Source organism: Aotus nancymaae, unplaced genomic scaffold (genome assembly GCF_030222135.1).
Source record: "Aotus nancymaae isolate 86718 unplaced genomic scaffold, 86718_ANA_hifiasm-v0.15.2.pri h1tg000046l, whole genome shotgun sequence".
Classification (NCBI taxonomy): Eukaryota; Metazoa; Chordata; class Mammalia; order Primates; family Aotidae; genus Aotus; species Aotus nancymaae.
The window spans coordinates 26442651-26470605 of NW_026988460.1; the positions used below are offsets into that span (position 1 = coordinate 26442651).

Sequence of the window (27955 nt, forward strand, 5' to 3'; positions counted from 1 at the left end):
GTGCTCAGGTGTTTAAACTTTTTAAAAATTGAGCTAAAAGCCACCATATAATCATTTAAAAATGTGCAATTCAATGGTTTTAGTACATTTACAATGTGCAGCCATCATCACTAATTCCAGAAGTTTGTGTTTCTTTTTTCCACTCCAAAAAGAAGCTCCCCACCTGTTAGCAGTCACTTCCAATTCCTCACCCCCATCTCCTGGCAACCATTAATCTACTTTCCATGTCTGTAGGTTTGTCTATGCTGAACATTTCAGCATAGACAAATGGTCTGTTGTGTCTAGCTTCTTGCTTAGCATACTATTTTGAAGGTTCATCCACATTGTAGCATGTACTTCATTCCTTCTTATGGCCATCCTATGGATATACCTCATTTTATTTATCAGGTGATGCACATTTCAAGGGTTTATTATTCTCCGGTCCTCAGGTTCTGTAACTCCAAACTATGGCACCCTGCCATAAGCGGGGCAGAACATACCAAACACCCTGCCTCTATCTGGCCACAGCTCACTTTGGTTCTTCCTAACCCTCTGGCGGGGGCAGGGCCTATTTTTCCCATGAGAAAACGGAGGCCTAGAGATAATGGAGACCTGCGGAAGATCCCATACTTCACGGGAAAACCGGAAACTTCCTACACCAGATTCAGGGGCCACTGGACCGAACAAAGAAATCCCGCCTTTCACCAAGCCCAGAACTGGCCACAGCATGGATTGGCTCGCCGCCTCTTCCAGAATTGGACGGAAAAGGAGGTGGGGTCACCATGCGCTCGGCGGGGAGGGCTTGCTCCTGGCACGTGGCAGCGTCCAGCCAATCGGGCGCGCGGGGCGTCCATAGCCAAGGCAACAGGTTGCTTCTGCCGTCCGTACTGAGAGCCTTTCGCAGGACTTGGGGTTACTGTATTTCTGGTACCACGTGAGCAAGCCCACAGCGACACACATTCACACACACCCTTCAGCACCCCCTCCCAGCACGGCGACCATGGACGATGACTACGAAGCGTACCACAGTCTGTTCTTGTCACTGCTCGGTAAGTCCTGGGAAGCAGCGTCTGCAGGAAGCGCTCAGCGCCCTCGGGACGTGTGAAAGTGGGGTGAGGGCAAAAACTCGGCCACAGATCTCATTGTGTCGTCCCCCCTCGGACGAGGGCTTGCCATGGAGTCAGGGGCAGGTTATGTACATTTCTAAGATTACACCTGGGCCTAGTTGGAGGAGCAAGGCAAGTTGCCTTGCCTTGGAACCAGAGGCCCGACCCATGTGACGGGAGCCCTCCAGCTCGCCCTGTTTCTCTGCGGGACATTAATGTATTCACTACTGGAGGGGAGACATGGAGAAGACGTCAGTCTTCAAAGTTTTGACAGTAATATGCTAGGTACCAAGGTCTTGGCAAAGCAATGCAGCTTCACAGGTAAAGGACAGAGATAAATGGATAATTACAGAATAAGAAGGGTGAATGCCGGGCCCAGGGATGACATCCAGGAGTAAAAGATGTGCTGAGGGTATGGGATGGGGAGGAACAGTTCCAAGCTCCTGGAAAAGATCTTTACACTGGAGCTTAAAGAACAAAAGGGCGTTCTCCAAGCCAAAAGGAGAAGGAAAAGCATTTCGGGCAAGAAAACAGCATGCCACAAGAGGTCTAGTGTTTGAGTGTCTCTGGAAATGAGGTGAGGGAGGTCAGAAAGGACAAGATCATGAAAGAACCTCCAAGCCAGGAGATGGAGAGGCCACTGGGAGTGGCAGAACTGGATTAGGAGCAGTCAGCAAAGGCCTGAGACTGAGTTGGTAGACAAAGAATGTTGGTGTGGGGAGAGGAGAGCTGGGACTGTAAAGCTTGAAGACTGAAGGTCTTCTCCATACCCCTTCTCCAGCACTGAACACATTAATGCCCAGTGGAAAAATGGGGCGAGCTGGAGAGCCTGGCCACCTTTCCCAGGCACACAGGTCAGGGCTCTGGTCAAATGCCCAGGCTAAAGATGCTGGGAGGTGAGGGATAAGACCCGGGCTAGAGAGTACTACAGGGACTTAGGGCCTGGTTGGTCAGAGAACACAGAAGAGGCAAATAAAGATGGTGCTCAAGTTGGCAGCTGGGGGACCTGGTAGATGGAGATGTCTTCCACAGAGATAGAGAACGTACTCACAGGACCCAGTTAGTGGGGTCAGGGGCACAAAGACAGATCCAGTCTTGGTTGGTTGAGTTTAAGATCCTTGTTGGTGGTTGGGCACAGTATTTCCCGCCTGTAATCCCAGCACTTTGGGAGGCCGAGACGGGTGGATCACGAGGTCAAGAGATCAAGACCATCCTGGTGAACATGGTGAAACCCCGTCTCTACTAAAAATACAAAAAATTAGCTGGGCATGGTGGTACGTGCCTGTAATCCCAGCTACTCAGGAGGCTGAGGCAGGAGAATTGCCTGAACCCAGGAGGTGGAGGTTGCAGTGAGCTGAGATCGCGCCATTGCACTCCAGCCTGGGTAACAAGAGCGAAACTCCGTCTCAAAAAAAAAAGTGTCCACTTCCATCCCTATTGATGTGTGGTAGTCTGTTCTCACATTGCAATAAGGAACTACCTGAGACTGGGTAATTTATAAAGAAATGAGGTTTAATTGCCTCACAGTTCCTCAGGCTGTACAGGAAGCATGACTGGGACGGCCTCAGGAAACTTACAATCATGGCAGAAGGCAAAAGGGAAGCAAGCACATCTTACATAACCCAAGAAGGAGGCAGACAGAGCAAGGGGAGGTGCTAACGCGTTTTCGAACCACCAGATCTCGTGAGCACTCGCTATCTTGAGAACAGCAAGGGAGACATCCTCTCCCATGATCCAATAACCTCCACTAGGCCCCTCCTTGATCAATGGGGATTACAATTTGACATGAGATTTGGGCAAGGACACAGACGCAAACCATGCCATGATATTTACTTTTATTGTTCGCTGACTATGAAAGGAACACATGGGCCTTGTAAAGAGACTTAACAAATGTACTGAATGTCCACTTTAGGCCAGGCTGGGCACCGAGGACACAGGGGAAGAAAGACACAGTCCTTGACACTGGGAAACTCACAGGCTGCTGGGAAAGAAAAATGCAGAAAGTATCTTCATTTCAGAAAATATGGTAAATGCCATGATGGGACTAAGTATAGGGGCTATGGGACCCAGAGGGACCATGAGAGAGGGAGTGGGAGGGCTTCAAGGGGCCCAGGATGCCTGATGAGTCTCAAAGGATAAGTCAGGGATCAACAAGTGAAGAGGGAGGGAGAAGAGCATGTCATGGGGAGGAAACAGCATGGCTCGTGTGTGTGTGTTGGTGGGGCAGATCTGTTTGGATACAAACGCAAGGGAAGGCAGAAAGGGCCAGAGAAGGAGCCAGAGAAATCGGAGAAGCTGGCAGGGGTGAGAGGACCAAGTGGGGCCAGGTTAAGGAGCTTGATCTTTATTCTAGAGGCAGTTGCGAGCCATGGACAGGTTTTAAGCAAGGCAGTTTGAGGAGTTTGGGTTTTAGGAGGAAAATGACAGTGACAGTATTTCCAATAAGAGTGGAATTTTTTTATTTTTTTGAAAAAGGGTCTCACTCTGTTACCCAAGCTGTAGTACAGTGGGGGTAATCTCAGTTCACTGTAGCCTTGACCTCCCAGGCTCAAGTGATCCTCTTACCTCAGCCTCCCAAGGAGCTGGGACTACAGATGTGCACCACCACGCCTGGCTAGTTTAAAAAACTTTTTGTGGCCGGGCGCAGTGACTCACACCTATAATCCCAGCACTTTGGGAGGCCGAGGCAGGTGGATCACGAGGTCAAGAGATCTAGACCATCCTGGTCAACATGGTGAAACCCTGTCTCTACTAAAAATAAAAAAATTAGCTGGACATGGTGGTGAACTCCTGTAGTCCCAGCTACTCAGGAGGCTGAGGCAGGAGAATTGCTTGAACCCAGGAGGCGGAGGTTGCGGTGAGCCGAGATGGTGCTATTGCACTCCAGCCTGGGTAACAAGAGCAAAAACTCCGTCTCAAAAAAAAAAAAAACAAACAAAAAAAAAACTTTTTGTACAGATGAGATCTCGCTATGTTGCCTAGGCTGGTCTTGAATTCCTAGGCTCAAGCGATCTTCCCACCTCAACCTCCCAAAGTGCTTGGATTACAGGCATAAGCTACCATGCCTGGCCCCTTCTGATTTTTTTAGAACACTTTCAAACTGTATCTCATTTGATCTTCATAACAACTTCAAGAGGTAGACAGAGCAGAGTTTATACCATTTCAGAAGTAAAATACTTGAGACTTAGCAGGATAGGGTGACAGCCTTAGGTAATATCAAGTAACAGCTAAGAACTGAGTTCTGGGGCCAGACAAACTGAAGTTCGTGTCTCAGCTCTGCTACTAATCAACTGAGTGACCTTGGGCCTCTCTGGGCCTCAGTGTCCTTATCTGTAAAATGGGCATAATTGTAGTACAAGCATCATAGGTCTGTCCATTTGCCACTCACCAAATATTTACTGAGTTCCCATTTTATGTAGACACTATGGAAGTGTCAGGGCTCCAGTAGGGAACAAGAGAGATAGGGTTACAGTCTTCATGGAGCTCATAGTCTACTAGAAAAAATAAACATCAACCAAGTAATTGCACCGGGGTCTCAAAGGCAAATTGCTGCCCAAACCAGGGACTTAATAAACAAAATGAACTGCCTGTGAGACAATAGGGAATGGGGGAGCCTGTGGCAAGGTGAAGAGGGCAATGCCTCAGCCTAAAGTAGCTCAGATTGAAAAATACCAAGCAAGGTGTCAAACAAAACAAGACCTCAGCCCCCATTCAGCTTGAGAGCCACCAGTTTTCAGCCCTTGATGTATCTGGTTGTGATAAGTGGTCTGAAGGAAAGTGCAGGTTGTGATGCAAGGATGGGCCCTGGAGGATGAGGAGGAGTGTCGGGGGTATGGAATGGTGGAAGCACTCATGCTAGAAGGAGGAGCACGTGCCAATACCTAGTCAGGATGAGGCTTGGACCATTCAAGAAACAGAGAGAAGCCCAGGGGTCCAGGACATAGTAAGGAAAGAGAGGCAAGGGATTAGGAGGACAGGTTGACAGAAGAGGGGCATGGGACTTCATTTTGAGGGCTTAAAAAGTCATGGAAGGGCTTCAAAATGAGTGAATGGTGAGTATATACCAATAATAGTGATAAATTATGTACAAACAACTCTAATAAATTGACTGCAATAAAATAGGTTACCATCATTATGCCCATTTTACCAACGAAGAGGTTGAGACAGAAAAGTGGCTTACTCAAGATCATGCAGCCAGTATGTGGCAGGGCCAGGACTCAGATGGAGAAGTGTTCTGGCCCCAAAGCCTCTGCTCTTAGTACTGTGCTGCCTCAGATGATCACACAAGATCAGACTGACATCTTTAAAAGTTCATTTGATTGCCAATAGGAGTGTTGGGGACTGGGTATGGAGAAGACTAAATAAGAGAAAGCACATAGAGCCCTTAGCTTGCTGCCTGCTGTCGGGAGGGCTTGGTCACATTAGATGAAATTATCCTTATCATTACAGCAAGACAATGAGAAAGCTAGGCCTGGGATCCAGAGCTTGACGCCCAGCCTGGAGCAAAAGCATTTTTCCTTCCTGGCTCCTTTTAGTCCTCTTCCAGAAAGAAACTCACCTTTTAACTCTCTTTCCCCAGGACTCTGCCCGTCTAAGACTTCCTTCAATGAAAATGCCAACAATGTCTCCGTCTTTGATCCTGAACTGGTCATTGGCCACTGCTTCAAGCAGTTCAAGCAGAAGGACCTCCGCCTGCCTCAGAGCCGCCGGCGAATCATCATGGTGCCTCGCAAGGAGGATCAGATACCCATTAATCCTGCGCCCCAACCTCAGTCTCCTCCAAAGCCCATCCCCAACTTCAAAGCCCTGGATGCTAGAGATATCCAAGAGCAGCCAGAGGACAGGAAGACCTGGCTGAGCCGGAGGGCGAAGCTGCGGCAGGAGCTCAAGTCCTTTGGCGATGTAAAGAGGTGGCTGGAGAACAAGCCCAGCATCACGCCTTCGGAGGCCAAGGTCTTACACATGATCCCCAAGGAACAGAGTGGATCCCTGCCAGACGCCTCCCTGGCGACTACCAGGACCACCAGGGTAAGCAGCCCCATCTGCCAGATGAAGACACCAAAGGGTTTAGGGATGCATCGTCATTTCATTCTCTTGGTTAGGCTGGAAGGGGATAGTTCACACCATTTCACAGAGAAGCAAACAGAAGTCTTGAGAGGAGGCGTGTTAGCTATCTAGTTATCTGTTGCTGCATAACAAACACCCCAAAATGACTGAAAGCAACAAATACTTATGATCACATACAGTTTCTTTTTTTTTTTTTTTTTTTTTTTTTTTTTTTTTTTTTTTGAGACGGAGTTTCGCTCTCGTTACCCAGGCTGGAGTGCAATGGCGCGATCTCGGCTCACCGCAACCTCCGCCTCCTGGGTTCAGGCAATTCTCCTGCCTCAGCTTCCTGAGTAGCTGGGATTACAGGCACGCGCCACCATGCCCAGCTAATTTTTTTGTATTAGTAGAGACGGGGTTTCACCATGTTGACCAGGATGGTCTCGATCTCTTGACCTCGTGATCCACCCGCCTCGGCCTCCCAAAGTGCTGGGATTACAGGCTTGAGCCACCGCGCCCGGCCGATCACATACAGTTTCTAGAGCCAAGAATTGGGGAGTAGCTTTGCTGGGTGGCTCTGGCTCAGAGTCTCTCATGAGGTTGCAGTTGAGATGCTGGCCTGGGCCACAGTCATCTGAAGGCTTCCAAGCTGGCTCACCCATGTGGCTGTTGGCAGGAGGCCTTAGCTCCTCCCCACACGGACCTCTCCATAGGGCTGCTTGAATGTCTTCACAGCATGGCTGCTGGCATCCCCCAGAGTGAAGGGTCCAAAAAATAGAGCAAGACAGAGGCTGCAGTGCCCTTTAGGACATAGCCTCTGAAGGTCTCAGTTTCAGAAGTCTCACACTATCACTTCCACCACATTTTCTTTGTCAGAAGTGAGTCCTTGAGTACTGCCCACACTCAAGAAGGAAAGAAGACTCCATCTTAAGAGGAAAACAGAATAATTTGTGGACATACCTCAAAACCACTCAAGAAGGGATCATTCCTGGCAGTCCATCTTATGGGATATTTGTAAAATACCCATCATTCATTGATTTGTTTATTGACAAATGAATATTTGCCAAGGGCTCCATGTAGCAAGCAGGTGCTCACAGGGCTATTGTGAGGATGATGACTGTGAGGTTGGGAGGAAAAGGAGGGTCTCCTTTTACAAATGTGAAAATAGAAGCTCAGTGAGGCCAACATTTGTCCAAACATACAGCCATAAGTGATAAGGGCATTACCAACTCCTTTTCTCTCTGTGACATTTCCTTAGGGTAAGAGGTCAGATAAGTTGGGTTTATTTTTATTTTATTTTATTTTTTTTGCGACGGAGTTTGGCTTTTGTTACCCAGGCTGGAGTGCAATGGCGCGATCTCGGCTCACCGCAACCTCCACCTCCTGGGTTCAGGCAATTCTCCTGCCTCAGCCTCCCGAGTAGCTGGGATTACAGGCACGTGCCACCATGCCCAGCTAATTTTTTGTATTTTTAGTAGAGACGGGGTTTCACCATGTTGACCAGGATGGTCTCGATCTCTTGACCTCGTGATCCACCCGCCTCGGCCTCCCAAAGTGCTGGGATTACAGGCGTGAGCCACCACGCCCGGCCGATACATAAGTTGGGTTTAAACATAGCTTTGCTACTTCCTAGCTATATGATCTGGGCCTTAGTCTCCTCATCTATAAAATGGAGATAACCATTATTCCTACCTCCTGGGGTAGCTATGATGTCTAAATGGATTCAAGGTGCCTGGGACACTATTGGGCACAGAGTGAGCACTCAAACATGTTTTCCATCTGTATTATTATTGTAGTTTCACAGGTGTCTTTTGGGTTGGTTGGCCCAGAAACTTCAGGGTCAGTCCTTGCTATTATAATAGCTAAAACCCTAATTTCTTTTTTCATGTTTTATTTTTTTGAGACGGAGTCTCGCTCTGTCACCAAGCTGGAGTGCAGTGGTGTGATCTCAGCTAACTGCAACCTCTGCCTCCCAGGTTCAACTGATTCTCCTGCCTCAGCCTCCTGAGTAGTTGGGACTACAGGTGCGCACCACCATGCCCAGCTAATTTTTGTATTTTTAGTAGAGATGGGGTTTTACCCTGTTGGCCAGGATGGTCTCGGTCTCTTGACCTCGTGATCCGCCCGCCTCGGCCTCCTAAAGTGCTGGGATTACAGGCGTGAGTCACTGTGCCCAGCCCAAAACCCTAATTTCATGGGTCGCACACACCCTCTTCTGCCAGCCGCATGGTGTCTATGAATAAGAACTAGACTTGGGTTAGAAAACCAGCTCTACTGTTTACCTGCTATGTGACCTTGGGAAAACCCTTCACATCTCTGAGCCTCATTCCTTATTGTGAATTAGGTAGTACCTCATACCTAGGGCCTGGACTTTGTTCAGCATAAGGGTGGGAGATGGGGATACATTGTAAATAAGACATGGTCTTGCTTCCAAGGTGTCTTAGTTGGGCTTCTCTTGCTATCACAGAAGACCTGAGACTGGGTAATTTATTTAAAAAAAGAGGTGTTTTTGGCTCACAGTCCTGGAGGCTGAAAGTCCAAGAGTGGGCAGCCACATCTAGTTGGCCTCTGGGGAGGGCCTCGTGCTGCATCCTAACATGGTGGAAGGCATCTCAGGGTAAGGGGGTGCATGAGAGGGAGCCAAACTGGCTTTTTTTTGCGGGGGAGCATGGAGTTTCACTCTTGTTCCCCAGACCGGAATGCAGTGCCTCAGTCTCGGCTCATTGCAACCTCCACCTCCTGGGTTCAAGCAATTCTCCTGCCTTAGCCTCCTCAGTAGCTGGGATTACAGGTGCATGCCAACACGCCTGGCTAATTTTTGTATTTTTAGTAGAGACGGGCTTTTATCATGTTGGTCAGGCTGGTCTTGAACTCCTGACCTCAGGTGATCTGCCCACCTTGGCCTACCAAAGTGCTGGGATACAGGCGTGAGCCACCGCGTCCAGCCTCAAATTGGCTTTTATAGCAGATCCCACTCATGATAACCAACCCACTTCCATGATAACAAATTAGTCCATTAGCCCATTAATCCATTAATCCATAAATGAATTAATGAATTCATGAGAGCAGACCCTTCATGACCCAATCATCTCTTAAAGGCCCCACCTCTTAATACCATTTTGTTGATAACAGTATTAAGTTGCTTCTGACCCAGCCCATCAATGGGACATCAAAAGATGCTGTGTTTCTAACATCCTGGTGATGTCCGTGGTACTGGTCCATGGACTACACTTTTACTTTCGCTAGCTATTTAATAATATAAATTAATTGTAAAAGTAAAAATCCAGTCCCTCAATCACACCAGCCACATTCTGAGTGCTCAATAGTCACCTGTGGCAAGTGGCTTAGCAAAACTCAGGTTTAAATAAGTGTTTTGGAGGGGACAAACATTCAAGCCATAGCACAAGGTGTTCACATGTTAGTGGGGGAGGCAGACACATGGGATTAATGGCTCTACAGTTTGCTACAGGTCATTAATAGAGGTGGGTCTCAGCCGGGTGTGGTGGCTCACGCCAGTAATCCCAGCACTCTGGAAGACACAGGCAGGTGGATCACCTGAGGTCAGGAGTTCAAGACCAGCCTGGCCAATATTGTGAAACCTCGTCTCTACTAAAAATACAAAAATTATCCAGGCGTGGTTGTGGGTTCCTGTAGTCCCAGCTACCTGGGAGACTGAGGCAGCAGAATCGCTTGAATCTGCGGAGCAGAGGTTGCAGATTGTGCCACTGCACTCCAGCCAGGGTGACAGAGTGAAACTCTATCTCAAAAAAAAAAAAAAAATAGAGGTGAGTCTTTATTATACTAAGCACCCTGGGAGGAGCACAGAGAAACAATACCCTAGGGAATGGGAAGGCCGTTTGTAAACTGTCCAGTGCAGCACCAAGGTAAATGATTATCATCATTATAAAATATGCCCTTTCACCTGGAATTGGAAGAAGAGGATCTGGACAGATAGAGAAAGAGGGAGAAGTCTTTCAGATAGGAAGCCTATATATAGCAGATGCAAAGGCTGGGGGCGGGGGTGGGGAGTCTCCACCTGGCTCCAGGGAAGGGTATAGGTTTTGGTGCATTGAGAGACCAGACCAGTGGGATCACAGATACTGACTGTTTGACAGGAGAGATGTGGATAAGAATGAAATTTTAGTTCTTATATTGTCCAAGCCTTGTGTTTCAGATGTGAAAACCAAGGCTCAGAGAAGCAAAGTCTCCCAGGCATTCTGTGCCAAACGCAGTTGCGCTGAACCCAATGCCCTTTGCACGCCGTCCTGCTATTTACAGTTGCTCGGCCTCTCCTTACTCCCTAACTCTGGGGACCGCATCCCACTGGCCTATCTCCCTTGAACTCTCTCCTCTGCCCCACTCTCTCGTCCCTTCCAGAAGCAAGACCCCTGGGACTCCCACCGGATTGGTGCCCCAGCTCCAGCTGCCCAAGCCCCCTGCCCTGTCAGCCATGTACTCCTACCTACACAATCGCAAGATCAAGATCCTGGAGATATTTCACAAGGTGGGCCAGGGCGAGAACCAGAGAATCACCAGGGAGGAGTTCAACATGGCTGTCAAGGCAGTAAGTGCCACCTGCTTTCTCTGGATGGGCCCAAGTGGGCAGGATGTCCATGTATTCTCTCTTGCCCCCTCCCACCACCGGGTTCTGGTTCAACTGAGAAGTACACACAAGGGGTGGAAACTGTCAGTCTTATTACTTGCAAAGCCAGATTGGAAAATATGGATTAACCTGTGGCCAAATCAGATCCTTAAAATCTATCCCACACCAGTCTGATTTTGAAAAACCCCGCCTGAGTTGAAAGTCTGCAGAGTTAACCTCATAACCAGCCAGCTACCTTGGGGAATCCCTATCTTGCACAGCAGACCCCAAAACCAAGATCAGAGAAAGCTGGTGGAGTGTCTCCAACTGTTCACTGGCATATAAGTTGCGTGGAGGTCCCGTCGAAATGCAGCTTCTGACCTGCATTTCACATCTGTGGATCATCAAAAGATGCTGTATTTCTAACGAGCTCCTGGTGATGCCCTTGGCACCGGTCCATGGACCACACTTTTACTTTCATTGGCTATTTAACAGTGTAAATCAATTATAAATGTAAAACTCCAGTCCCTCAATCACAACAGTCACACATTTTGAGTGCTCAGTAGTGACATGTGGCAAGTGGCTTCTCCACCGGACTGCACAGAAGTAGAACATTTCCATCATCATGGAAAGTTGTATCGGCCTAGCAGTGGTCTGCAAATTGTGGCTCATGAGACAAGTCCAGCCTGCTTTCATTGGAACACAGCCACGCTCATTCATCCTTGAATTGCCTATGGCAGCTTTCATGCTACCATGGCAGAGTTCAGCAGTATGTCACAGACCGTATGGCTAGCAAAACGTAAAATATTTACATCTGACTTTTTTACAGAAAAAACTTGCTAACCCCTAGCCTAGATGAATTAAGCTTTTATATCTTTTTAATGCAAGATACTTTACCCTGGCAAGATGGCTCATGCCTGTACCCCCAACACTTTAGAAGGCCAAAGTGAGAAGATTGCTTGAGGCCAGGAGCTTGGGACCAGCCTTGGTAACATAGTGAGACCCCCATCTCTACAAAAAATTTAAAAAACCTAGCCCAGTATGGTGGCACATACCTGTAGTCCCAGCTACCTGGGAGGCTCAGATGGGGAGATCACTGAAGCCCAGGAGTTAAGAGGCTGCAGCGAGCTCTGATCACACCACTACACTCCAGCCTGGGTGACAGAGCAAGATCCTGACTCAAAAGAAACCCAAACAACAACAACAAATACCTTAAACAACTTTAGGAAGTTGACTGTGATGTCTTTGTGGTTTTAAATTATCAGTTTTCTCACACATGTTTTATGACATGTAATTATCTCAACAACATTTCAAAGCAATTAAAGGTAATGGTCTTTAATCTCTATCACAGAAAGGTGAAATATTAAGTTCTTTAGCACCAGGACAGTTCTTTTCTTTTCTTTTTTTTTTTTTTTAATTTGAGATGGAGTTTCGTTCTTGTCGCTTGTCGCCCAGGCTGGAGTACAATGGCACAGTCTTGACTCACTGCAACCTCCACCTCCCTGGTTCAGGCAATTCTCCTGCCTCAGCCTCCCAGGTAACTGGGATTACAGGTATGTGCCACCACGCCTGGCTAATTTTCTGTTTTTAGTAGAGATGGGGTTTCACCATGTTGGTCAGGCTGCTCTCAAACTCCTGACCTCAGGTGATCCGCCCACCTTGGCCTCCCAAAGTGTTGGGATTACAGGTGTGAGCCACTGCTCCCGGCCAGCACCAGAAGAGTTCTGATCTTACTTAAGGAAAGTTCAAGGTCAGGCACAGTGGCTCACACCTGTAATCCCAGCACTTTGGGAGGCCGAGACAGGAGGATCATTTGAGGCCAGGAGTTTGAGTAAAGTTCAGTGAACAATGACTATTGTTTAAAGAAACTGAAGAACAAAATCATATTTCCTTTAAAAATTTTCTTATTGAATATCCAATGTTGCTGGCAAGCATTATATACCTCCAGAGTTGCTTGAGGTATATGGTATTCTAGATCCCATTTTATAGGAGTTAAGGGAGATTTATGTGTTACTTGTGGACAGGGATGATCCACATGTGAAATCATGCTTCCAGCATGGTAGATGCTGCCATTGAGACTGGTAGGAAGTGGGGTGGAAGCCTAGAGGAAGAAGTAACCCACTCTGTAAAGATGGTGACATCTGGATTGGACTTTGAGGGAGGGATAGGAGTTTTTCAGGCAGAGAGGGAGAACTGCCTGAGCAAAGGCAAAGGTAGGAAAGTGCAGAGCTTGTTCGAGGACCGGGAAAAGGCTCTGAGCTCCTGCAGCAGTGACCTTGGGTATAGTAGGGAGTGGCTGAGGATGAAACTGGAAGTGGGATGGGGGTCTTAGGTAGCTGGTAAGGCCTTGGCCGTCAGAGCAGGATATTTGGATGGGAGCTGCTAGTCTCGGGGCCTTCTCTCTCCTCAGGTCAGAGTCCCTGAGGAAGTGGAGGATATAGTGATCTATCTCAGCTCTCTTGGGAAGCACAACACCATCACCATGGATATCCTGGCCAAAACCTATAAGCAGTGGTCTATGGCTCAGCGAAGGAGCGGCTTGGCCACTGCAAGGGAGTGCGTGTACCCCTCCCCGTCCTGTGCTTCCACCTTCCCGTCCTGGGATTGAGCATGGTGTAGGCAGCCTTGGCCTCTTTTCCAAACTCACTTCCTCAGTGTACTCCCCAATTTGGCTGACTGTAGTTTGGTCAAGTCTTTGGAAATTTTCAGGCCCAGAGATCAATTAAGGAGTAGATTTCCTTGAGTGTCCAGCTACCACTGTGTCCATTCAAAGACAAATAAGTCCCAGCCCTTGTTCTTAGAGGAGGATACTCGGCCCACCAGAGCCTACCTGAGAGACTGACAACTGACCCAAATGGCAAGCCTTTCCAGAGACATTTAGTGTATGTGAGTCCAAGGCCTCCTCACTATTAATCCATAGCTTATTGATAAAATTCTTGTTCAGAACCAGAGTTAGCATATGTTTAGAGTTTACTGGAAAGTATATTTTGGTATTCTGCTATCAGTGGTATTATGGCAGGGTTGCTGTGAACAGTTGTAAAGGTTGTGCACAGCTCAAATTCCATCTGCCACATGATATACTTGTAGGGCCACATTTGTCCAGACAAGGCACAAAAGCAAATTAGAAATGGACTTGCTAAAGCTCTGGCTATGAATTTACTCTACAACACAAAGGTGCATTGTATAATATTTCTTTATATCTTAGTACCATTCTTGTTGTAAACAAAAAAACCAAAATAATTACAACTACCCACTCATTCCAGCACCCTCCCCAAATATAGATACAGCTTTGTTTTTCTAAATGAAACAAATCTTGTTTTGTTTCCATCCACTAGGTTGGCAGGAATTTAATCTCACACATGACTGGGGCCTCCTTGTCCTCCCTGAGTCACAGAGGAGCTCTGGAGGAGGCAGTGGAGAGGGGTTTCCTTACAATGGTAATAACGATCCAGGGCGAGGCCATTGGAGTTCATGGTCACATCAAGTGGAGTTACTCAGCATCTTCATTGGAGTGGCTCATTCGGGGACAGCAGGCAGCTCAGAGCACCTGTTCCTCAGTCCTCCCGGAGATTTTCAATGTCTAGTCTCAAGCCGCTGCCCTGCAGAGACACCATCGCCTCCCAAGCAGGGTCTCTGCCTCTCTCAGAGGTCAGGGAATCTTAGCACCCCAACAGTCACCTCCTGCATGTATCACCACCCCAACAGTAATAATCTTTACATTCAGCACATTTTCAAGGTCACCTTGAGTTGGGCATGCTTTCCCTCTATACTCTTTGTTCCTTTTTGTTATAAATTACCAAGCTCATCACTATCTGTGTAGCTGGCTGTGAGTCATTTGAATGACCCCAGTGTGCTGTGATGCACATTCACAGCAGAGGTATTTGGAGGCCTGTTATTTCCCAGAAGGTAAACACAAAGCCAAGAAACAGACATTTGCTCTCATGATGCTATTTTTGCATCATCACTGAGTTCTTGTTCCCTGGGGAGCAACAGCGGGTAAGATAGGTAGACTTGAGTGTGTAAGAATTAAAGAAAGAGAAAAGAAACACGAAAGGTGGCTCAACAGTCAAGACAGGTTTATTTTAGAGAAAACAAACCTCAGAGGGGCTTCTGGTCGAATTAGGTCAGAGCCACACTCTCTTACAGACTACGAGTTTTTGAGGATTTAGGGTGGGAGAGTTTATCAGAGGCTTTGTTGTGTCTCTTTGTTGTGCTTATCTGGGAGGGAGAGTTGTGTATCTGTTTCCATACATCTTTCTGTAGCTGCAGGTGTACTCCCCAGAGTCTGCCTTTAGCATCCCTATCTTAGTGCACCCGAAGGGAAAGGAATGTGCTTATTAAGACCCACTGTTTTACTGGGGCCCATTGTGTGAACGTGAAGTTTGGCAGTTACCCAAGAGACTTTCCCCCCACCTCCCTCTGTGCCCAAGCTGTCTTATCTGTGTTTTACTGTCTGTTCTTTCTGTCTGCTTGTAGTTAGAAGAGAAGTGATTTCCTTGACATGCATGAGGCCAGAAAGGGAGCTGGAACTTAAAGTGGTGGTGTTTGTCCGAGATGATGGTGCTCCTGCTCTGTCAGGGTGTCTTTCACTTTGTCTAAAGAGGCAAGAGTTTGAGCATCTTGGCAGGGGTGCCTTCTTCCAGTAGTTTTTCTTGCAATAGCTCTTTTTCATTCTTGCAGAATGATCTCAGTTTATCCTTCGTGTCCCCAGAGGTCAGGGTTGCTATTCCTGCTTTACGAGGAGGAAGCTGGAGCTCATAGAGGCTGAGCCACTTGTTCACAACCTCAGTAGAAGCTGGTAAGGTCAGGATATTACTTCAGCTTGAGACAATGAAGTTCTGAACCAGGCCAGGGACAATGGGATTCTTTCATTCATTAGGATCTTTGTTGAGCACCTACTATGTGCTACTTCTAGAAACTGGGAACACAGCAGTGAACCAGCCAAAGCCCCAGCTTTCGATGAGCTTGCACCTAAAGGGCTAGTGGTCAGGGAAGGCCTCTCTGAGAAGCAGACATTGGAGCAGACATCTGAGTGATTGACGGGAACTAGTCTTGGGGAAAGCACATTCTAGGCAGATGGAACTGCAAAGGCAAAGGCCCTGGGGCCCGAAAGCTTGCAAGAGATAGAAGGTGGTCAGAGTGGCTGGGTGGAATGGGTAAGGGGTGAACAGTACACTATAGACCAGGTAGGAAGGCAGCTGAGGCCAGATCATGCCGCAAGGCCTTGTAGCCCAGAGAAAGGACTCTGGGTTTTGGTCTAAGTGCTGTGGGAAACCAGGATAATGAGGTGATCTAGTCTGTCTGTCTGTCTATCTATCTATCTATCCACATATATATTCAGCAATGGGGCCTTCTTATGTTGCCCAGGCTGGAGTGAAGTGGCTATTCGCAGGTGTGATCATAGCTCGAATCCTGCAGCCTCGAATTCCTGGGTGTAAGCGATCCTCCCACCGCAGCCTCTCGAGTAGCTGGAACCACAGGCATGCCACTGCACCCTGCTCTCTATATGTATATATATTTTGGGGGGACAGAGTTTTACCCTGTCATCCAGGCTGGAATGCAATGGCACAATCTCTTCTCACTGCAACCTCTGCCTCCCGGGTTCAATCAATTCTCCTGTCTCAGCCTCCTGAGTAGTTGGGACTACAGGCACACACCACTGAACCCAACTAATTTTTGTATTTTTAGTAGAGATGGGGTTTCACCATATCGGTCAGGCTGGTCTCAAACTACTGACCTCAGCCGATCCACCTGCCTCGGCCTCCCAGAGTGCCCTGCTCTATATTTTTTAAAGATCCGATTTGCTGCTTGGTGAAACAGAGTGACAGAGGATGAGAATGGCTGCCAGAGGGCTGGGGTCGGTGCATTATGGGAGGCCATTAGTGGAGATGGAGAGGAGGGACACATCCACGGTACAGCTCAGGTGGGCACTGCGCAGATGTGTGGGAAGGGAGCAGAGGGGTGGCCTGGTGTCTGCTGGGTGACACTGGATAACTGCTTGGCGGGCACCCTCTTAGTCCCACCTCCCTTCATCTCTTCCCTCCTACTCTAGGTCATATCTTGGCCAAGCACAAAGATTCCCTGAAGGGTCCGCTCAAGAAGCAGGCGGTGGATTCAGCCCCACAGCTTCCCAAGGTGGACCTGCTGATGGTGCCTGCAGTCGACACGCAGCTGGAGGCGCGGCCCATGACCCTGGAGGAGATGGAGGAAGTGGGGAAGCGGTACCGCCAGTGGCAGCGACAGCACAAGGTACCCCCCAGCCCAAGGAGGGCACAGGCCTTGGGGACTGGAGCATCTGGGGTTCAGGTCACCGCAGCAGCACCACCTGCTGGCTGCAGAACCCTGGGGAGGGGGTCTTCACCTCTTCAACCAACCCCTCTTCACATCTCTCAGCTGTAAAATCAGAACAATACCTGCCTCATGAGGTTTTTGTGAAAATGTACTACGATCCTTTTTCTGAAAGTATCACATCCCCCTCTTCCTATTCTTTAATTATGACTTTTCATCCTGAGACCAGGCCTGCATTTTCATCACAGCTGGAATCCAGGCACCTGGCACAGGGCCTGGCACTGGGTAGACTCTCCAGAAATACATGGCAAGTGAAGGAAGGAAGGACTGATTGCATGAATTAGCTTGTCCAGTAAACATTTATTGAGAGCCTACCAGGTGCCAGGCACTCTTCTGGGTATTGTAATAAGCGTAACAGTCCCTGCCCCTAGGAAACTGACAGCCTAGTAAGGGAGGCAGACAACATCAATACAATAATACATATAAATATTCGTATATAATATTGGCTGGGAGTGGTGTCTTGCACCTGTAATCTTAGCGCTTTGAGAGGCCAAGGTAGGAGGAGGTCCGAGGCCATCCTAGGCAACATAGGGAGATCCTATCTCTACAAAAAATTTAAAAAGTTCGCCTGGCATGATGGCATGTGCCTGTGGTCCCAGCTACTCGGGAGGCTGAGGTAAGAGGATTGCCTGAGCCCAGGTGGTTGAGACTGTAGTGAACTAAGATTGCACCACTGCACTGGGGTAAAGAGCATGACCTTGTCTCAAAAAAAAAGATTATACACAGGCCAGATGCAGTGGCTTATACCTGTAATCCTAGCACTTTGGGAGGCCAAAGTTGGAGGATCACTCGAGGCCGGGAGTTTGAGACTAACCTGGGCAAGATAGCTAGGCCCCGTCTCTACACACAATTTTTTAAAAATTAGCCAGCATGGAGTCACGTGCCTGTGGTTCCATCTACTGAAGAGGCTGAGGCCAGAGGATGGCTTGAGCCTGGGAGGTCAAGGCTGCAGCAAGCTATGATTGAACAGCTGCACCCCAGCCCAGGCTACAGAGTGAGACCGTGTCTCTAACAAAATAAAATAAACATATATATAATAAAAATACATATTTGTATTTATACCTATGATATTTATATTTGTACATATAATAAAATGGCAGATATTGCTAAGTGCTATATCAACTAAGGTTTGATTCAGTTGCATGACAAGAAAACCCAAAATGTTTGAGCAGGAACCAGCAAAGTTCCCCTGGAAAGGGCCGGAGAGTAAACATTTTAGGCCTGGCGGGCCATCTGTTGTCTGTTGCAACTGCTCAGCTCTGCTGTTGCAGCAGGAAAGCAGCTGCAGACAGCATCTAAACAAATGAGAGTGGCGGCGCTCCAACAAAACTTTATTTATAAAAACAGATGCTGGGCCAGATTTGGCCCATGGGCTGTTCTTTGCTGATCCTGGTGTTAGAAGCTTTAAAATGTAGGGTTTTTTTAAAAAAACAAGAAGGTGGTGGCAGCCAGCAAAAGCAGCTACCTGCTCCACCAGCCTCCTCCTACCTTATCTCATGGCTTTTATCTCAAGGTCACAGATGGCGGCTCCTAATTTAAATTCCCATGCAGCCAAACACTCAACTGTCACTTTTCTTTTTTTTGAGACGTTATCACTCTACTGCTCAGGCTGGAGTGTATGTAGTGGCTTGATCTTGGCTCACTGCAGCCTCAACTTCCAAGGCTCAAGCCATCCTCCCACTTCAGCCTCCTGAGAAGCTGGGACTACAGGCGTGTACCACCATGCCCAGCTAATTTTTGTGTTTTCTATAGAGACAGGATTTTGCCATGTTGCCCAGGCTGGTCTTGGACTCATGGGCTCAAGTGATCCTCCTGCCTTGGTCTCCCAAAGTGCTGGGATTGCAGGTGTGAGCCACCTTGTGGTCCTGCGAATGTCATTTTTCAATAGGACGCCTCTAGGGCATGTGTACTGTGTTTTACTGTATATGTATATATGTTACACAATCATGTGTGCACACTGCACACCCATCTACAGGGCTGTGACTTCAGAACCTGAGCTTCCAAACCTGAAGTCAGTTGAAGTCTTCACCAACTTCAGAATCTGAACTGCAGCCCCACTGGACATCGGTTGCCATCACCCCTCATAGGGACCTTGTAGGAGAGAGGTTGATGAGGCACTGCATCTGCCTTCTGACCAGAAGGGACACAGGCAAGAGTGTCCTTCCTTCACAGCTCTCTGCTTCCTTCACAGCTCACGATCCCCTCCATCCAGTACACGGAGCAGTGCCGCATGGTGCGCTGTGGGAATCAGCACTTTGACGAGCACTGCCTCCCATCCACCATCCATGGGGATATGAGGGAGCTCATTGACTCAGCCCGCAGGCACAACTTCCTGGTCTACCTGCAATGCTGGAAGCTCTGTGAGTCCTATGGCATCCCGCTGACAGAGGACATCCTCATGAAAGGTAAGGGCCCAGGTGGCTGGCTCTAGGAAGATGCCAAGGGGACCCCAGAGCTGGGACAAAGGTGATGTCACCCAAGGTTCCCATGCAGCCATTCAAGCCAGTGTGGTCTCTGGTGGGGACATTAGGAATAAGGCAGAGTAGGGGCATGGAGGAGAAGAGGAGGAGCCCAGTCTGTTTTGCTGCTAGATGGGATTTCTAGAACACAAGGCTTGGAGGTCTGGATTCTAGAACCCTGAGCTTGGTGAGCTGGAAGCTCATTCTAGAGTAGAAAGCTCCAAGGACAGGAGTTCTGAGTGAGAAAGTCCTGAGGTTGAACATAAAGGAAGAGGGAGGTTTGATAGAAATGATAACTGTTGTCAAAACAAAGCTTATCTCTAGGCCAGACTGCTGCTTGGTTCTTCTGTAACAAGCAGTGAGATACAAATGCACCCAGAGACAGGACTGGCTGAGGCCCTTTGAGCAGAGAGCGCTCAGACTCAGCCCAGAGATTTCCACACTGCTTCTGCCCTCTGCTTGGGTGGAGAACATGTTTTCATACGTTCAAGCTGTTCTGAGCTCGCTGCGTCTCTGGGGGGCGAGCACTTCTAATAGGTGGGGGTGGAGAAGGGTTCAGCTCCTAGATGACAATTTAACAATGTCTGCATTCCAAACTTATGAATTGGTGAATGTATAAATTTGTTTTGTTTTGAGACAGAGTCACTGTCACCCGGGCTAGAGTCTAATGGCGTGATCTTGGCTCACTGCAACTTCCAATCCCAGGTTCAAGCAATTCTACTGCCTCAGCCTCCCGAGTAGCTAGGACTACAGGTGCTCACCACCACGCATGGCTGATTTTGTATTTTTAGTAGAGATGGGGTTTCACCATGCTGGCCAGGCTGGTCTTGAACTCCTGACTTCAAGTGATCCACCCACCTCAGCCTCCCAAAATCCTGAGATCACAGGCATGAGCCACCACACCTGGCCTGGTGAATGTATACATTTAATGGGCAGCATCCTCTCTGTGCTTTACAAACATGAAGGAGCAAGCTGTACCTGGAGGCAGAGGTTTTCTCCTAGGAACCACTACCTAGGGAGGAACTGTGGCCATACTGGGAAATGTGGCTTTCTGAGAAAGGAACACATCACACAGGCAGTGGTGTGACTTACGTGAGAACTAGACTTTATAGTCACAATGGATTATTACCATCTTTTTCCCAAGAGGGAGGGAAACAAATGCTAAATGTATAGGGCCTTGGGTCTTCTTCAATTACTTTGCTAGGGCTGCCATAACAAAATACCAGTCTGTGGACTGGCTGGCTTCCACAACAGGAATTAATGTTTTCACTGTTCTGGAGGCCGGAGGTCCCAGGTCAAGATGCCAGCAGGGCTGGTTTCCAAGGCCTTCAAGGCCTCTCTTCTTGGCTGGTGGATGACTGCCTCCTTGCTGCCTTCACACGGTTTTTTCTCTGCACGTGCACACCTGGTGTCTCTCTCGTGTGTCCACATTTTCTCTTATAAGGACACCAGTCAGATTGGATTAGGGCCCACCCATGGATGGCCTTGTTTTAGCTTGATCACCTCCTTAAAGACTTTATCTCCAGGCTAGGCACAGTTGCTCACCTCAGTAATCCCTGTGGCTCACCCCAGAAATCCCAGTACTTTGGAAGGCCAAGGCAGGAGGATAGCTTGATCCCAGGAGTTCAGGGCTATAGTGAGCTATGATCATACCACGGCACTCCAGCCTGAGCGACAGAGTGAGATCCCGTCTTAAAAAATAAAACAAAACAAAAACAAAACAAAATCTCTAAATAAAGTCACATCCTTTTTTTTCTTAACCTCAACTGTCACATTCTAGCAGGGTAAAATGGCTCACGCCTGTAATCCCAGCACCTTGGGAGGCCGAGGTGGGTGGATTGCTTGAGCCCAGGATTTTGAGAACAACCTGGGCAACATCACAAAACCCAATCTCTACAAAAAATACAAAAATTCATCAGACATGGTGGCATGTGCCTATAGTCCCAGCTACTCAGGAGGCTGAGGTAGGAGGATCGCTTGAGCCCAGAAGGTCAAAGTTGCAGTGAGCCGAGATCACACCACTGAACTCCAGCCTAGGCGACAGAGCAAGACCCTTTCTCTCTCTCTCACACACACACACGTGCATGCACAGACACACACACACACACACACACACACACACACACACACACACCACATTCTAAGGTACTAAGGATTAGAATTACAACATATGAATTTTGGGGAGACACAGTTTGGCCCATAAGAAATGTGTACAGGGGAACGTGGTCAGAGGCTGTCAGGAACACAGGCAGACAACTTCAGTGGTCGTTGTCTCCCACACATGCTGCCTGGGCTGGGAGGGCAGAGACAGAGGGAGAGCCTGCAGCTCTGGATGCTGACTTTTCACCAAAACCTATCTCCTTCCTCAGGGAGCCTCACGTTTCCTGATTATTTACCCCATGGTCTTATGCAGTGGTAGAGTTGCAGCTCTCTTCCAAAATGCAAGCTGGCTTGCCATGCGCCCTGGACTGCTCCTCCAGGTTAGGTCTTCCCCTGTGTGCCTCCTTTGTCTGTCCTCACCAGAACATTGAGCCACTGTTTTTTTTGTTTTTGTTTTTTTTTAAAGATGGGGTCTTGCTTTGTTGCCCAGGCTGATCTCGAACACCTGGGCTCAGGTGATCCTCCCACCTCAGCCTCCCAAAGTACTGGGATTATAGGCGTGAGCCACTGCATCCAGCTTTGGACCACTGTTGATTCTCTCCACTCTTGGTTTTTGCCAACTGCTGGGTTCCTACATGGGTGAGCTTCAGCTGTCTGCAGGATCTCATGTTCACGGGCACGTGGAGCATCCTGTGGCTGGGACTAGGCCCTAATCCATCTCTGACCACTGTCTTGGCCGCTGTCTATTGGGTGTCTTTATGACAGAGGCCTATCTCCTGTAGGCAAAGAGGCTCAACTATCAGGACTTCCAGCTCTGAGTTCTAGACGAGACATTGGTGACTCAGACTCCAGGCCTCAAGCTCAGGAGCCAGAATTCTAAACAAGGTCTCCACTCCCCTGTGAATACAGCTTTATTGGCTTTCTACCCTGGTTTCAGTGGTAATGCTTACTCATTTGAATTTTTTGAAAACATAAAAATCAAGATTCCCCCAGCCTGAGTTGGCCATTGTGAATATTTTAGTGACCATCCTTTCACAAATCTTTTTCTCATTTACAGAAAATTATTTACATAACTCATTTTTAAGTCAAACTTTTTTTTTTTGAGATGGAGTCTTGCTCTGTCGCCAAGCTGGAGTGCAGTGGTGCAATCCTGGCTCACTGCAACTTCCGTTTTCTGGTTTCAAGCAATTCTCCTTCCTCAGCCTCCCAGGTAGCTGGGATTTCAGGCATGCATCACCATGTCCGGCTAATTTTTTGTATTTTTAGTAGAGACGGGGTTTCACCATGTTGACCAGGATGGTCTCGATCTCTTGACCTCGTGATCCACCCGCCTCGGCCTCCCAAAGTGCTGGGATTACAGGCTTGAGCCACTGCGCCCGGCCAGTTCTTTTTATATTTAGCACGTTTTAGAAAACTCTCCTAAGGATATCCATGAGATTAATTCAAACAAGGAGAAAACCACCACCAAACAAATCTAAGTGGGCCGGGCTCAGTGGCTCACGCCTGTAATCCCAGCACTTTGGGAGCCAAGGTAGGTAGGATGGCTTGAGCTCAGGAGTTCCAGACCAGCCTGGGTAACATAGCAAGACCCCATCTCTACTAAAAATTTAAGAAATTAGCCAGGCATGGTGGTGCATGCCTGTGGCCCTGGCTACTCATGAGGCTAAGGCAGGAAGGTCGCTTAAGCCCAGGAAGTTGAGGCTGCAGTGAGCTGTGATCTGTACTTTACCCTGGGTGACAGAGTGAGACCTTGCCTCAAAAAAACAAAACAAGACAGAAAGCAGGTCTAAGTTACCCTAGTGAAGTGTTGATGAAATTCTCCTGCCTCCTCCCAGGACAGCTCAGACCTCATTGCAACCAGGCCTCGGGGCCTTTGTTGACCTGGTTATAAACCAGCCCCCTCATCTCTAGTCCGCTAAGCCCTATTGCCCCAAGGCCCCTTTCCAGACATCACACTACAGCTAGATGCCGTGTCACCACTGGGGCAGCGGTTCAAGGGAGCCCTCTGCAGTGTTGTTGAAACTACCAGTGAATCTACAACTATTCAACAATAAAAAGTTACTATATAGATAATAAAAAAACTTTTTTTTTTTTTGAGATGGAGTCTCGCTCTGTCACCCAGGCTGGCGTGCAGTGGCTCCATCTCAGCTCACTGCAACCTCCACCTCCCAGGTTTAAGCGATTCTCCTGCCTCAGCTCCTGAGTAACTGAGATTACAAGTGCATGCCACCACATCCGGCTAATTTTTGTATTTTTAGTAGAGACAGGGATTCACCATGTTGGTCAAGCTGGTCTCAAACTCCTGACCTCATGATCCATCCGCCTTGGCCTCCTCCCAAAGTGCTGGGATTAGAGGTGTGAGCTTTTGCGCCCGGCCCAGAAAAAAACTTCTTAAACAAAAATGTGAATTGAAAACAGCATCAAACCTCATCTGACCCCAGCGGCTCAGGGAGGGATGGGCAGTCCAGGTTGATGGCAGCAGATGTTTCTCTTGCTATCCCTAGCCTTGCTGTACCCAGGAGACAAGATCATTTTCCAGAAGGACGAGGTGCGCCCCATCCGGCAGCCGGGAGGCTACTACTCTGACTGGAAGGTCTTTTCTCCAACTGTGGCTCTGCTCCAGTCCCAGGGCTCTGGCGAGTTTAAGACTGACAAGCTGAGTTTCAGACCCCTTTTCTCCCTGCCCTGGCCTCCTGCCCCATTGCTGTCCCTTCAGTGTGGGGACTGGAGGCTGGCATACCTGAGGCGCCATGCTATGCCCATGTACGCATCCTAGGGCAGCATCCCCAACCTGACTGCTCACTGCAGACTGGCCAGTCCCGAGCCACCCTTGGCGCATGTCTCAGGATCACGGCCTGCTGGCCTCAGCTCCCACACAGCTACCCTCCTGACCCCAGTCCTGCACAATCGCAAGGTTTCTGGAAAAGATGAAAAGGAGGGCCTTCTTAGAGAATAGGGCTGGAGTAAGGGCCTTTGCACATCCCCAACTAGGGGTCAGGGCCCTGCAGAGAACAGGGGGGCAGCCCTTTCTCGGCCCTGCCACCTTGCCTCTGACACACCCCTTCCCTGGCAAGAGGTGGGCTTGCAGCTCCTGGAAGGAGAAAGGAACATTTCCCTGGGCCCTGTCCGTAGCCCTTCTGGGAGACCAACCTGAGTCCTCTCTAAGAAAATGGCCTTCTTCTTTGGTACACCAAAGCCTAAGCTTCCCAGATTTGAGTCAAGCAGCAGGTGACAACCCATGGGCAGCATCAGTGGGTGACTGCAGAGGAACAAGGCAGCATCCCTGAGAGGGAGGGGCCCAGCATGGGAGGAGGAGAGCCCAGCTGGCCAGATACCATGAGGCAGGAGGAGCCTGGACCTGCCCCTTCCTCTAGACCCCTGCCAGCTGCCCACTGGGCGTGTGGCCAGAATGCCTGCGGTGGGACGCAGCAGGGCCTTGTAGAGATCAGACAGCCCTCTGGTTAAATGGATAAAGCACTTCTCTGAGCCTCAGCATCTTCATGTGTAAAGGGGCCTAGCAGCTCCTACCATAGACTAAGAGGATCAGATGAGAAAGAGTGTCAACATCTTAGCAGTGACAGCACTCCATCAATGATTGTCGTTATTTTACCTTGCTCTGGTCAGGGTAGGCCCGACGCTGTTCTCAAGGGCAGGAGTAGGCCCAGGCCTGCAGGTGGGTCCCGACCACAAAATCGGCTGTGACTGCCTTCCAGCCCCAGGATGACCCAGGAAGTGGCTGTCAATCTAGGAAGGAGATTTTGGTCCGTGCTTAGGTAGGTTATAGCTAATAAAGGATAAAGAGAGGTCTCCTAGGTGAAGGAGAGACATCGACTATTTAGGGTTATGAAAGATTCTGAGGCCAGATGGAGGCTCGGTGGAAGAGTGTGGTGAACAATTAGTGATGTCTGTCAGGCTCAGGATTGTGAGGTGGTGTGGGGGTGGGGGTTAGATTTCACCACCTTTGTCCTCAGGGCTGGGTTAAGCTCTGGAATGGAGAGTGGGAGCCAGGGACCCCAAAAGGATTCAGCAGTGACTTAGTGAGCCTCTCTCACAGCTACCCTGAGAGCTTTCTGTTCTCAGCCGTGAGAGAACCGAGGATGAGAAAGGGGAAGTGACTTGCCCAGGTCACCCAGCCAGATTCTGAGGCTAGGTCTGACTGCCCCAAGCCCACTGTGTTCCCCTGGAACATGGAAGCACGGAATCAAGGCCCACCCCAGGTGAAAGACGTTTTTCTTTCAGAGCTCTGCTTTGAGACTTAGAAATGGGCCCACCCCGTGGCCCCTGACCTACTCCCTAAAGCCTCAATGGCCTGGATTTCCACTCTCCTCACAAAATGCCTCTCTCTCCTCCACTAGGAAAACGCCAAAGAAAATCAAGAAAATGCAGTTTAAGGAGTTTGAGGAATTTACCAGGTCTGTGGCAATCATCTCACTCCATAAAGAAGGAAGGTGGGAGGAGGGGCAGCTTCGCCTGAGGCAACTGGGACTCAGTGCTCCTGGCACAACAGCTGGGGCTCGGGGCCCTGGCCTGAGAGGCAGTGACAACACGGGGAGGGCCAGGAGGCATTGTTCTGGAGCTTTCCATGCGTTCACTCACCCAAATCCTCCCAACAGCCCTATGAAGGGACACTAAGCACATTCATTTTACACAGGGGAAAACTGAGGTGCAGAAAGGGTCAATGTCCTGCTCAGAGTCACACGTTGATAAAGTGGTGGAGTGGGGATCTGAACCCAGCTAGGGTGACTCCAGGGACTGTACTCCAAACATCGCATTAAAATGCCTCCAGATGATAGATGGCATACGCTTAAGACTTTGGATTTTAGAGGCGTTGGACAGGGAGTGACGCCTGCACTGGCCACTTGCTCAGTGTGTGTCGGCCTCTCCAGGCCTCTGGGTCCTCACAGGTGAGGTCGACAGGATAACAGAGCCGACCCTATGGAACTGTGGGGAGGACTGAGGTGCTGAAGTGCTTGACACAATGCTAAATTTCCACTTGGTCCCAGTTGGTGGGCTCTGGGAGAAGCCTCAGCCCTGGCCTGACTGCCATGACAAGCATCCCTGTGTCTTCTTGTTTTCCAGGGAGCTGAAGGCGAAGAGGGCCAGTGGTCTGCAGCAAACGCACCCCAATTCCTTCTGGCCGGGTCACCTTCTGGATAAGCTGCAGCTCTACCTGCCCGCTGTGGCCACAGACCGCAGCCTGGCGCTCTTCAGCTGTGTTCAACACCAGCCCCATGTCTACCCAGCCACCTACCACCCTGACCACTGGTGGCCCCTTAGGAACAAGAACTACATGACCTGTGCCTATTTTGATGCCACAAAGGTGTACTACATCAACTAGAATGGGCCAGATGTTGCTGGACCTGGCCTTCCTGGGCCAAGGGCCAGTGCAGCCAGTGGCCCAGAGCCCAGACACAGGAGAAGTGTCAAAGAGCCAGACTAAAGAAATCCTTTCAGTGGGATGCCACGGGCCAGTTCCCTCTGGATTCAGTGTCCAGTGTCTCAGAGGGTAGATGTGTCCAAGGAAGAACGGTGCAGTCTTTGACTATTTCCCTCCCCTGACCTTTCCCATTTCTCAATAAAGCAGGTTGGAGTTTTTCTCATGTCACCTGCAACCCAGCTGATGTGATTTCTTGCTGAGGAGTTGTAGCGGGGCGGGGTGGGGGGGTGGTGAGTTTGTCCCGGGGAATACAGCAGGCACATTCCCTAGGCTGTTCCAGGGATGACTGCAGGCCACCTCCAGCCTCTTGTCCGGAGGCCCCAGTGCCCACAGGGAAACAGTGTGGGTACCCCTGTGGCCTCCTCTGTGAAGTGAGGAGGCTGCAGTGCAGTGACGCGGTCTCAGCTCACTGCAACCTCTGCCTCCCAGGTTCAAGCAATTCTCCTGCCTCAGCCTCCCAAGTAGCTTGGACTACAGGCTCACGCCACCATGCCTGGTTAATTTTTTTTTTTTTAGCAGAGATGGGGTTTCACCATGTTGGCCAGGCTGGTCTCGAACGCCTGACCGCAAGTGATCAGCCCACCTCAGCCTCCCAAAGTGCTGGGATTACAGGTGTCAGCCACCACGCCTGGCCTGCTTGGTGAGTGTTAATCTGCGTTCCTGCAGGCTTCATCTGGCCCCATGGTCAGGAGGCCCTTCCTACCACTGCATGGTAGGTAGTATTGTGATAACCTGCTTTTTGCCAGCTAAAATTAACTCTCTCTCAGACTAAAAGCTGTTCAGGCTTCATGTTAGCTTCTTAAGCCGGACAGACTCCATCTTAGCTTATTCATTTTAGTTATTTCCCCACCATTAAGTATGTAACTGTAGCATGTACTTGGGGCAGGCTGACACTGGG

The 27955-nt window shown here is 49.2% G+C and overlaps 1 protein-coding gene across 3 annotated transcripts; it reads left to right on the forward strand.

Annotated features, from left to right (window-relative positions):
* Positions 1-780: 780 nt before the first annotated feature.
* EFCAB12 (EF-hand calcium binding domain 12) lies at positions 781-27226 on the forward strand. 3 transcript variants are annotated; one of them, XM_012472918.2, is made up of 10 exons: positions 781-1028; positions 5665-6113; positions 8660-8674; positions 10516-10695; positions 13124-13271; positions 16766-16962; positions 19253-19466; positions 24125-24275; positions 25976-26032; positions 26700-27226. In XM_012472918.2, the coding sequence occupies exons 1-10, from the start codon at positions 980-982 to the stop codon at positions 26956-26958; spliced, it is 1719 nt and encodes a 572-aa protein (XP_012328341.2). In that variant the 5' UTR covers positions 781-979; the 3' UTR covers positions 26959-27226. The 3 variants fall into 3 exon arrangements, with proteins under 3 accessions (XP_012328341.2, XP_064218158.1, XP_064218159.1); XM_064362088.1 differs by lacking the exons at positions 781-1028; positions 8660-8674; positions 13124-13271; positions 25976-26032; positions 26700-27226 and adding an exon at positions 2393-3111 and having other exon boundaries at positions 10509-10695; positions 24125-25342; XM_064362089.1 differs by lacking the exons at positions 781-1028; positions 8660-8674; positions 13124-13271; positions 25976-26032; positions 26700-27226 and adding an exon at positions 2393-3111 and having other exon boundaries at positions 10512-10695; positions 24125-25342.
* The last annotated feature ends 729 nt before the right edge of the window (positions 27227-27955 follow it).

Bases quoted from the DNA above. Each gene is read 5' to 3' on its own strand.
- EFCAB12 (XM_012472918.2), top strand. From the start codon at position 980: ATGGACGATGACTACGAAGCGTACCACAGTCTGTTCTTGTCACTGCTC. The intron at 1,029-5,664 runs GTAAGTCCTGGG...CTCTTTCCCCAG, and splicing joins TCTGTTCTTGTCACTGCTCG to GACTCTGCCCGTCTAAGACT. The intron at 24,276-25,975 runs GCTGAGTTTCAG...CTCCTCCACTAG, and splicing joins GGCGAGTTTAAGACTGACAA to GAAAACGCCAAAGAAAATCA.